At 39.6% G+C, this 12,500-nt stretch overlaps 1 protein-coding gene across 3 annotated transcripts in view; it reads left to right on the top strand.

Annotated features, from left to right (window-relative positions):
- The window catches only part of LOC144520439 (acetyl-coenzyme A synthetase, cytoplasmic-like), a 47,863-nt gene that overhangs the window by 12,299 nt on the left and 23,064 nt on the right, over window positions 1-12,500 (top strand). Inside the window, exons 3-8 of one of the 3 annotated variants that reach the window (XM_078254144.1) lie at window positions 1,380-1,471; window positions 3,007-3,110; window positions 3,831-3,903; window positions 6,145-6,220; window positions 6,954-7,065; window positions 8,330-8,374. In XM_078254144.1, the coding sequence (XP_078110270.1) occupies window positions 1,380-1,471; window positions 3,007-3,110; window positions 3,831-3,903; window positions 6,145-6,220; window positions 6,954-7,065; window positions 8,330-8,374 (502 nt within the window). Of the gene's footprint in view, window positions 1-1,379; window positions 1,472-3,006; window positions 3,111-3,830; window positions 3,904-6,144; window positions 6,221-6,953; window positions 7,066-8,326; window positions 8,375-12,500 lie in introns of all 3 variants that reach the window. The other 2 variants (XM_078254143.1, XM_078254145.1) reach the window with 2 other exon arrangements.

Here is a 12,500-nt window from a genome sequence, read left to right as displayed (position 1 = left end):
TTAATATTTAATGACGGTATAGAACTTATAACTTATATTTTGACTTTTAGTATTATATTTTCCAGTAGATAAATTGGGGCACAGCTCTCTCCTCCCGTCATTGTCTGTTTGTAGAGCGTGACGCTGAGAGACGAGCTGTAACTTAATCATGTGGCGAGGCGGAGCTGTCGCAGCTCATTCATCGCTCTGTTCATGAGACAAAGCTATTAATCTAGAAGTCTAGCTCTGAGTGTGTGTGTCTGTGTGTGTTTCTGTGTCTGTGTGTGTGTTTCTGTGTCTGTGTGTGTGTCTCTGTGTGTGTTTCTGTGTCTGTGTGTGTGTTTCTGTGTCTGTGTGTGTGTTTCTGTGTGTCTCTGTGTGTGTTTCTGTGTGTGTGTGTGTTTCTGTGTCTGTGTGTGTTTCTGTGTGTGTTTCTGTGTGTGTTTCTGTGTGTGTGTGTGCGCCTCAGTGATGCTTTTGCAGGCGTACAGTTCCTTAAACTCCCAAGATGATACGCTGTTGTGAAAACGGGGGGTGGAAGTTGAGATGTTTCACAACTGGGCTAAAGTTTTACTAAAGATAGCTGCAAGAAGAGTCTAGATTTTGGGGCTTTTTGTTTTTGTAACCGCTCCTTTGTGTCGTGGTTAAAGTTGGACAAACACATTTTCTACACTTTACGCATCATGTAAACACCAAAACAATGGAACTCTCTGAAGTAGCTTCTGATCTTGATATTTTAACACATGGACCCTATAGCAGAGCAGAAACAATAAGTCGTTAAAATAATATTAGGATGCCCCCTGGGCGCCTCCCTAGGGAGGTGTTCAAGGCACGTCCAGCTGGGAGGAGGCCTCGGGGAAGACCCAGGACTAGGTGGAGGGACGTCCAGCTGGGAGGAGGCCTCGGGGAAGACCCAGGACTAGGTGGAGGGATTATATCTCCAACAAGGCCTGGGAACGCCTCGGGATCCCCCAGTCGGAGCTGGTTAATGTGGCTCGGGAAAGGGAAGTTTCAGTATTGACGGCAAAATAGGCTACGGAATATTTCGTTCTGTATTGACAGGCACAATATTTGAAAATCGATAATTATTCATTATTATTATTTTAAATGACATTTATATCTGCATTAATGTCAAAACCTCGGGACTTTCAAACAACATGTCATTTATTACATGTATTTGTGTCAAAATGACATCAAACATCTTTTCCTATTCTATTTTTCCTGGAAACGCTTCCAACACGCTTGCGTGTCGCGTGAAAAAGAGGCGTCGGTTCTATTTCTAGCATGCACGCGTTTTCGTCGCGGATCAAGCCGCGCCTGAGACGTGACAGGAAAACCCAGGATCGTACTGAATATGTTGACTGTTGACACGTCTTTCTGTATGTTTCCGTTTGTTTTAGGGAAGGCAATGAGCCCGGGGATGAGCTGACGGTGACCTACAGAGAGCTGCTGCAGAGGGTCTGTCAGTTTGCCAACGTCCTGAAGTCTCAGGGTACGTTACGACGGAAACTACCAGATTGTATTACTCTTTTACACACACAGACTGTAAAAATAATACACATAGCATCCGCGGTGTCACACACTGGTTTGTGGACTGCCGTTTTGAAGCCTCGAGTTTTGGTCATTTGTCCGTCGCCATCTTGGGTTTTTTGAAACTGGAGGTGGCAATTTTTGGCGAGAGGATGGAGCTGGGGAGGATGACACGGCCAAGACAGCCTTGTTTATGGTTATGGTTATGGTTAAGGTGCAGATTATTAACCCTTCTGAAGCGAGTCATCAGCGGAGATTTACCAGCGAGTAAACATGGACTTTGGGGTACTGGAGCCGTTCATCTGCATGTACGGCAGAACAGAACATCTGCAAACTTTCCCTTTAATGATCAGCTAACGCTAGCAGTAGCTAGCTAGCTTGGTTGGCAGAAAGCTGAACAAGACATTTCTAGGCGACCAAAATGTTCCAGTTAACTTTGCTGAAGTGAAAACACACAGTGAGAGTAGGGTTGGGTACCGAAACGAGGTGCCAATAGGGCACCGGTTCTGACGTAAACTGTAGTAACGAGACCGAATAAGAATGAAAATGTCAGTGCCTTATTTCAATGCCTGACTTTTGTTTTTCAGAAGCATCGCTGCACGGGACGCTACGTTACCGTTAGCTAGTAGCTGGATTAAACCCAATGGTTAAAATGCTGACAGCTTACGTTAAGCAGTGTAAAGTGTGACTGTATTTCCCTGTAGAGGATTCCAACACCGGGACGTAACGGTCTGACTGCAGCTGCTGTTGTCGCAAAAACAACACAGATGGTGCGTTCACTTGAAACTCACCAGCCTTGTGGTGCATTCAAAGTTATTGTAAAATACCCTTTTCCCATCTGGTGCTTGTTTTTGTTGTTTACCAGCAATTTACTGGTGAAATAAGTCATTGTTATAAGTTATTGTTATTACATTATTAATAATCATTTAATTTTGACCACATGGCAATAAACAAGCCGTTCTTTAATCTCGCCAACTGTCGTTTTGTGCTCTTTTTTTCATATTTTATTTTATTTTATATTATATACATTATATATATATATTTCGGTTTAGGTACCGGCACCGTTTTAAAAGTATTGTTTTAGCACCGGTATCGGAAAAAACCCAAACAATACCCAACCCTAGTTTTAATGTCCACAGTGTTAGCATGGTTAGCATCGCTAAGCGATTGAGACCATCAACTCGTTATGAAAATGTTTACTGAGGTAATAAATGAAGAGAGAAGTAGGCTCATTTTCTCACAGACTTCTATAGAAACAGACTTCTGTTTGGAGCCGGTGGAGTCTCCCCCTGCTGGAAGTTAGAGAGAATGCAGCTTTAAGGAGCTTCAGCGTCGGCTTCACTTCTCACACCCGGAAGCTTCGTCCATTATTTTTACAGTCTGTGCTAACACTGTGTTCATAAATATGGCCGCAAAGATGTGTCTAGTCTTCCAGTAAAAGTGATTTCTCCTGCTTTATTGTTACTGACTCGATCGTCCTCCCGTGTCCGTGTGCAGGAGTGAAGAAGGGCGACCGTGTGTCCATCTACATGCCGATGGTGGTGGAGCTGGTCGTAGCCATGTTGGCCTGCGTCCGCATCGGAGCCGTTCACTCCATAGTGGTGAGTTAAAACTCTTCCTTTTATATCTTTAGTTTTCTATACTGTTTGGTTTTGACTTACATTTGCACTATTCAGAATGTATTACTGTATTGTATACATAGGCCTAATTCTTGGGTGGGGGGCTTTTTTGGGAAGTTTTTGTCGTGTTTTCAAAGTTTTTGTAGCTTTTGTCGAGATTTTTATTTATTTTTTTGACGTTTTTGTCGACTTTCTAGAGTTTTTTTTGGAGACGTTTTTGTTGCTCCTTTCTGAGTTTTTGTCACCTTTTTGTTTTTTGTTTTTGGCAGACATTTTTTTGCGAAATATTTGGTGTTTTTTTTTGTCTCCTTTTTTTTCCGAGGTCACGTTGCTTTACCACAATTTTTTTCCGATGTTTTTGTGGCTTTTCTAAATACAGGCAGACGTGTCCCAGGACCTCCCTAGATAGTTGGAGATCTCAAACCCCCCCCAAATGTTACGCCCTTGGTTGTACATATAACTTATCTTGTTTAATTGTATATATATTACTTATCTTTTTATCTTTATTTGTATATATTAATCTTTTATATTATACTTGTTGTACGTGTCCTTCGTAGAGAAGAGCGTATTTCCAATTGCTCTGTGTGTCTGGCACATATTGCAGAATGAACAATACAGTTGACTTGACCTACATGTCTACCACGTACACGGTCAGTTGTAATTTGAGATAAAAGATGAATGTTGAAACTCTGCTTGTTCCAGTTTGCAGGTTTCTCTGCGGAGTCGCTGTGCGAGAGGATCCTGGACTCGCAGTGTTCGCTGCTCGTCACAGCAGGTGGGTTTCAGGTGAAGAAAACAAATCGGCGTTAACGGAACGTATTCCCTGCCGACGTGTCCCTTCAGCTGACGACGCCGAAACTATAGCAGCTGCAGATCTATCGCTCTGTGTCTGACCGTGACCTCTGACCTCGCTGTGTTTTAGAGGCAAGAGAAAAAACTGTAACTGTCTGAAGGTGGGTTCAGACAGAAAGCGAAGCACGTTTTTTACCTCGCATTATTAAGCCAATACATGCATACTGTATGCTTGAAAATACAGACGAATAACTTATAGTATAGATTAGGGGTGTAAGAAAAAATCGATACACTTGAGTATCACGATATTTTATTTTGCAATACTGTATCGATTTTCATAAACAAACAAATATCGATATTTTTTTTTAGTTTATGTGCAAAAATATTCATGTAAGACAGTGGTTCACGTTTCTGTTGTGTTTAAACCCCCTACCGCTATATGGCTATGCTGAGACACACCACTAGTGTCCTTGCCTAGCAGGGCCTAGCAGGGCCTAGCAGGGCCTAGCAGTGCCTAGCAGGGCCTAGCAGTGCCTAGCAGGGCCTAGCAGGGCCCTAGCAGTGCCCTAGCAGCAGGGGCCTAGCAGGGGCCTAGCAGGGCCCTAGCAGCAGGGCCCTAGCAGCAGGGCCCTAGCAGGGCCTAGCAGTGCCTAGCAGCAGGGCCTAGCAGAGCCTAGCAGGGCCTAGCAGTGCCTAGCAGGGCCTAGCAGTGCCTAGCAGGGCCTAGCAGTGCCTAGCAGGGCCTAGCAGAGCCTAGCAGGGCCTAGCAGAGCCTAGCAGGGCCTAGCAGGGCCTAGCAGTGTCTAACAGTGCATGACTTTTTGCTAGAAGCTAACAACGTAGCTATGGCTGAACTTTTTGTCTTTTTTAAATATAAGTTTTTCTAAAATTATAAAAAAAAATCTTTAAAAAAAATCCCAATATATCGCCCTACGCACAGTATCGAAATATATTGCAACATAATGAATGGTGACCCGTGTATCGTGATACGTATCGTATCGCCAGATTCTTGCCAACACACAGCCCTAGTATAGATCTTTATCATCATTGTGCTTCGAACAAAGAAAATCTGTCTAGCATCTCTTCAGCAGTGTGCAACGTTCAAGTACAAATAAATAAGTCGAGCAAATGGTACACACATTCAAAAAAATAAGTAAAGTTTACGTAAATAGAAAAAGTTCAGGTAAATAGTAAACAGTAAAGAAATTAAGTAGCTACGGAAAGTAGATAGTACAGAAAACCCTCAAGTATATGAATATCTGCCGGATTAATGGCCTGTGTTTGGAGTTCACACACATATTTCTCACTTCTAAAAGTCCTGTAAGTGGATCACAGTCTTCCATCCTGACTGGCAGTAGTTGAGTTTTATTCCCTTCTAAAGAGAGTCCTGAGAGCAGGAGCGGTGAAACGGAGCTACGCTCTCCTCTGGCTGTTGAGTTTTACTACTGTAGATAAAGTTTAATCAGTTATCTCAAATACCCACGAAATCCCCGTCGTTAAACTGGAGTGTCAAATCCACAGCGACGTCATTGAACTGGCAATCTTGCACAGAATCATTTGCAGTGAGCTGAAGAGAGAAGTGCTATAGGCTAGTTTTTGCTGCAACTGTGTGTGTGTGTGTGTGTGTGTGTGTGTGACTGTGTGTGTGTGTGTGTGTGACTGCGTGTGTTTGTGTGTGTCTGAGTGTGTGACTGCGTGTGTGTGTGTGACTGCGTGTGTTTGTGTGTGTCTGCGTGTGTGACTGCGTGTGTGTGTGTGACTGTGTTTGTGTGTGTCTGCGTGTGTGTGACTCTGTGTGACTGCGTGTGTGTGTGAGTGAGTGTGACTGTGTGTGTGACTCTGTGTGTGACTCTGTGTGTGTGTGTGTGTGACTGTGTGTGTGAGACTCTGTGCATGTGTGTGTGTGTACGTGCGTGCGTGCAAATGTGGTCCTGGACACACCTACTATAGTGCCACTTTGCCAGGTCTTATGTCATATTTATTATAGTTGAGTTTTAAATGAAGGTTAAGGGTCGAAAATGGGTGTGTTCTGAGCAAAGGTAGGGGAAAAGCCCCCCCCACACTTTACGCCTGTGGCCTGATTTGACGTCACAGCTGGTGTGATCCCATCGCAAGATGGTTTCTAGTTTCTGGCTGGAAACTGGTCTGACTGCAGAATAAATCTTTCTTCTCTTTTCTCTGTCTGTCCATCTCCGTTTTTACGTCTCATTCGTCTGTCTTTCAGACGGTTTCTATCGAGGAGATAAGCTGATCAACCTGAAGCTCTTAGCTGATGAAGCACTGCAGAAATGCAGGGACAAGTAAGCTGTCAACACACACACACAGACACACACAGACACACACACACAGACACACACACAGACAGACAAGTAAACGCACACATTTCCCAAGTTATCAGTAGTACCAATCCGTCGATAAACATTAAGACACATGTCTCTACGGGACCTGGACACACACACACACACACACACACACACACACACACACACACACACACACACACACACACACACACACACAGACATAGAGACACACACACACACACAAACACTCACACACACACACACACACACACACACACACACACACACACACACACACACTCGCACACACACACACGCACACACACACACACACAGACAGACATAGAGACACACACTCACTCACACACACACACTCGCACACACACACACACACACACACACACAGACAGACGTAGAGACACACACTCACACACACACACACACACACACACACACACACACACACGCGCGCACACACACACAGACAGACATAGAGACACACACAGACGCACGCACGCACAGACAGACAGGCGAACACACAAATTTCCCAAGTTATCAATAGTTGTCAATCAGTCGCTAAACATTAAGTCTCTACGGGACCTGGACACATGCACGCACGCACACACACACACACACACACACACACACACACACACACACACACACACACACACAGAAACATGCTGGTTATTTGCTTGCTGTAATAACGTACGCGTCTGTGTCTCTGCAGGGGTTTCCCGATCCAGAGGTGTATAATGCTGAAGCACCTGTCCAAAGAAGCAGGAGATGCTCCTCTGGGCTCTCAGTCTCCTCCCGCCAAACGGCCCTGCCCTGATCTGCAGGTAACCCATCAACTATAAACCCAAACTGGGCCGTTCCAGACCAGGCCTACTCGTCCAATGATAATCGATGCTCTGGCGTCAAAAATATCCATATTTTAATTAAGGAAAAAAAGGCGCTCTAGAAAGATTTCCCTGCGTCCAGCGTCGCTGCTTCACGGCATCTGGCAGATGGCGTTTAAAAAAAACCAAACACAAAAACGTTATTTGGCTTTTTTTCCCGACGTTTTCGTAGATACCCTCAACGTTTGCGTCGCGCTCAACACATGAACGAGGGAAACTTCACCAAAAGGTAACGAGCCAAAGAGGAGCCAGAGTTGCTCCATAGTTGCGTCATTTTCGTTTACAGACTGAAAAACGCGTGCTGTTTTCTACCAGTTTGGACTTGTGGTGAATAAAGAGAGAAAACCTGCACTTAGCCTTTTCACGGGCATTTAGTGTTCATAGTTAGACCGATATCGTGATTTTTCATCATAGGATTGTCTAGCAACATATTGATTATCACAGGATTGCAGTATCGTGATATTATCTGTATCGGGAGCGATACGATACACGGCCCCCGATACAGATAATATCACGACGATACGTTGGGTAACGGTGATTCTAGAGCCCGACTACTACCGATACCATCGGCCGATATTAGGCGTTTTTTTTTATCGGTATTGGCATTTGTAAAGGCAGATTTAAAAAAAAATTATATATTCATTCATCAGAATCATTTATAATGACAAATGATTCTGATAATAAAAAATAAAAACGGACGAAACCCCCTTCAACCATGTTGTGAGTGTTGGCGTTGCGTCGTTTGTCCACCAGAGGGCGCTCTACAACCTCCAATTTGGCAAGACTCAGATTTTTGTTGTTGTGTTTTTGTTCAAAGGACTTTAAGTTTCGTATCTTAAGTTTGTATTTTTACACATTTTATTTATCAGAACGTTAATATATTTTGATGTTCCTCTGTTCTGTTGAGACAATAAAACAAACTATTATTTTTCTCTGTTGCATCTACCCGACACGGACTGTTACTGACTCCTCCTCAGCTGTTGTTTATGTTTTGTTGTTGTGGATCTTCGTAGCGTCACATTTAACATTTCTTATTTTCTTTTTTTACAAAATCCATCTCGGGAAAAGCTCCTAAAACGTTCCTTAATTTCTCAACTGGAGGTGACCTTGTGGACCCTGTTTCTCTTTTCATTTTGTGTTTGTTTTTTAAATAACCACTCTCCCTCGTTAACTCCTCCCCCCCCCCCCCCCTCCCGTCCAGCAGGAGAAACAGACAGGGAGAGTAAAGAAAACGCGTCCTGTTCCGCAGGTATTTTCATTCCCTCCTCCCTCTCCATAACACCTTTTCTGTTTTTGCTTTTTAAAAAGGAATAAGTCACCCACACAGCAGACTTTTCACATCACCGCTGCACGGTAAAAACAATAAACATAAACAGTCATTTTTAAGGGGCATTTATTGTGTTGTCTTTCATGACTTGCGGTGCTTTAAACCCTCATGTTGTCCTCGGGTCAAATTTGACCCCTTTTCAAAACCTCTGTATCAGAAATATTGGATTTTTATTTAACCAAATTACCCAAAAATAACCTGGATGGTTCCTAGGGATGTGCAAAAAAATCAGTTCACATTCGAATCACGATTCAAGCTTTTTTTTTTTATGTTGTATTAGAGATGCACCGATTACAACCTTCTAGGTCGATTCTGATTTCATTTTTCTAACCTCTTTACAGCACACACACACATTTATTTTCTGTCTTTTCTTTAATAGAACATGTGTTGAACAGATGATGGATCACTATAAAGTAGAGCTATATAAATGACTCCTGGTGTGGGACATTCACACACATCTAAAGAGCAACGTTAGAACCATTTCCTTCTTTTCACGTCCAATATCCAACTAAAAAAAATGTGATTTTGGTGTCGTCCCTCCACGCCCTACTTTCTCCTTGCAGGTGTTGCATATTGCAAACGTGTTATCTTCTGCACACACGCTGAAGAGTCTCCAAACAGCTGACATGTTGCAGGTTAATCCACGAGGTTCCTACATGTGCGAGAGTAGCGCGACACACGGCGGAAAAGTTGAGAGAAAGGAGAAAGAGACGGTGCTGTCGCGTCCTTGAGAACTGTAACTCCTATAACTGATGTCAGTTAATTGTAGCGTTGACCGGCATGAAATCAACATATGTCAGACTGACCTGCAGGTCGCCGGTCGTGGCCGAGCACGTGAAAACCGGCCGGTCTATCGGTGCATCTCTATATTGTATGTCTACTGCAATCACATGGGAAAAGTAACTACAGTTACATACTGTGAATCATTTTTTTTAATCAAGAATCGTTCTCAACAAGTGTTTAATTTTCAGAAAATAATCGCACTACAACAAATAATACAGCTGCAAATCAGAACTGTCACAGTAAGGCTCATCTTCAATACAATAAACCTAAACATGACAGGGCTGTAACATACAGTAAGTCAGCATAAGTCATCCTTAAGAATCACCGGTGGTCCAAATGTTAACTTATCACGACGCTATCCTGAAGAGAAAAGCACTAAAATAAAATAAAATGAAGCACAGACAAACAGACGCATACTAAATACATAGCAATACTCATTTGTTGATGGTTGACACACACAGAGAGCACGCCTCCAATGCTTTCCTGCCCTCTAAGAACACCATAAAGGATCTCCACATTGTGCACCCCTAACGGTTCCCTTCAGCGCTCTTCGTTAGTACAATTAATGATAACTACTTTCACTGAGCTTTGAGGACGTTTTATTCACTTTTATAGCATTTGATTGAGACATAGTCTCTGACTATCCATCAGCACACCTCTCATTTGAAAGATTGTTTTTGGGGCATTTTAGGCCTTTATTATACAGGACAGCTGCAGATGTGAAAGCAGAGAGAGAGGGGGCCTCGGGTCGGAATCGAACCCGCGGCCAGTGTGTCAAGGACTGAGCCTTAGTACATGGGGGCGCACGCTCAACCAGGTGAGTTATCCAGGCGCCCTACGTTCTTTTAATTTCAGTCAAAATAATTCATAATTTCAGCTTTTTTTTAACTCAAAAGGATGGTCTAATTTCATATGAACAAGGTTTATTGGCCATGAATTCCCCCAAAAAAGTGTAAAACTATAGTGGTTAGAAGTGTGTCAAACATCGGAAAAAAGGGACAAAAACATAAAAATATAAAAGGGACAAAAACATAAAAATAAAAATATAAAAAAGGGACAAAAACATGAAAAAAAGGGATAAAAACATGACAACAAAGGGACAAAACATGACATAAAGGAACAAAAACATAAAAATAAAAACATAAAAAAGGGACAAAACATGACAACAAAGGGACAAAAACATAAAAAAGGGACAAAAACATAAAAAAGGGACAAAAACATGACAAAAAAGGGACAAAAACATAAAAAAGGGACAAAAACATAAAAATAAAAACATAAAAAAGGGACAAAAACATAAAAATATAAAAAAGGGACAAAAACATAAATAAAAATATAAAAAAGGGACAAAAACATAAAAATAAAAACATAAAAAAGGGACAAAAACATGACAAAAAAGGGACAAAATATGACAAAAAAATAAAAAGGGACAAAAACATAAAAGGGACAAAAACATGACAAAAAAGGGACAAACATGACAAAAAAGGGACAAAAACATAAAAAAGGGACAAAAACATAAAAATAAAAACATAAAAAAGGGACAAAAACATAAAAATAAAAACATAAAAAAAGGGACAAAAACATAAAAAGGGACAAAAACATAAAAATATAAAAAAGGGACAAAAACATAAAAATATAAAAAAGGGACAAAAACATAACAATAAAAATATAAAAAAGGGACAAAAACATGACATAAAGGGGACAAAAACATAAAAATAAAAACATAAAAAAGGGACAAAAACATGACAAAAATAAAAACATAAAAAAGGGACAAAAACATAAAAACATGACAAAAAAGGGACAAACATGACAATAAAGGGACAAAAAATAAAAGGGACAAAAAACATAAAAGGGACAAAAACATAAAAAAAGGGACAAAAACATAAAAATAAAAACAAAAAAGGACAAAAACATGACAAAAAAGGGACAAAAACATAAAAAGGGACAAAAACATAAAAATAAAAACATAAAAAAAGGGACAAAAACATGACAAAAAAGGGACAAAAAAATAAAAACATAAAAAAGGGACAAAAACATAAACATAAAAATAAAAACATAAAAAAGGGACAAAAACATAAAAATATAAAAAAGGGACAAAAACATAAAAACATGACAAAAAAGGGACAAACATGACAAATAAGGACAAAAACATGACAAAAAAGGACAAAAACATAAAAAGGGACAAAAACATAAAAATAAAAGGGACAAAAACATAAAAATAAAAATATAAAAAAGGGACAAAAACATGACAAAAAAGGACAAAATATGACAAAAAAGGGACAAAAACATAAAAAGGGACAAAAACATAAAAATAAAAACAAAAGGACAAAAATATAAAAAAGGGACAAAAATAAAAATATAAAAAAAGGGACAAAAACATAAAAATAAAAACATAAAAAAAGGGACAAAAACATAAAAATAAAAACATAAAAGGACAAAAACATGACAAAAAAGGGACAAAAACATAAAAAAAGGGACAAAAACATAAAAATAAAAACATAAAAGGACAAAAACATGACAAAAAAGGGACAAACATGACAAAAAAGGACAAAAACATGAAAAAAAGGGACAAAAACATAAAAATAAAAATATAAAAAAGGGACAAAAACATGACAAAAAAGGGACAAAAAGGGACAAAAACATAAAAAGGGACAAAAACATAAAAATAAAAATATAAAAAAGGGACAAAAACATGACAAAGGGACAAAAATATAAAAAAGGGACAAAAATAAAAATATAAAAAAGGGACAAAAACATAAAAATAAAAATATAAAAAAGGGACAAAAACATGACAAAAAAGGGACAAAAAAATAAAAAGGGACAAAAACATGACAAAAATGGGACAAAAACATGACAAAAAAGGGACAAAAACATAAAAATAAAAACATAAAAAAAGGGACAAAAACATAAAAATAAAAACAAAAGGACAAAAACATGACAAAAAAGGGACAAAAACATAAAAATAAAAACATAAAAAAGGGACAAAAACATAAAAAAAAAAACATAAAAAAGGGACAAAAACATGACAAAGGGACAAAAATATAAAAAAGGGACAAAAATAAAAATATAAAAAAGGGACAAAAACATAAAAATAAAAATATAAAAAAGGGACAAAAAACATAAAAAACATAAAAAGGGACAAAAAAGGGATAAAAATACAAAAAGGGACAAAAAACATAAAAATAAAAACATAAGGACAAAAACATGACAAAAAAGGGACAAAAACATAAAAAAGGGACAAAAACATGACAAAAATGGGACAAAAATA

The sequence above is a fragment of the Sander vitreus genome, chromosome 7, assembly GCF_031162955.1.
Source record: "Sander vitreus isolate 19-12246 chromosome 7, sanVit1, whole genome shotgun sequence".
Lineage (NCBI taxonomy): Eukaryota > Metazoa > Chordata > Actinopteri > Perciformes > Percidae > Sander > Sander vitreus.
Note: the sequence above shows the minus strand (reverse complement) of the source record. Positions and strands in the feature narration are given on the sequence as shown.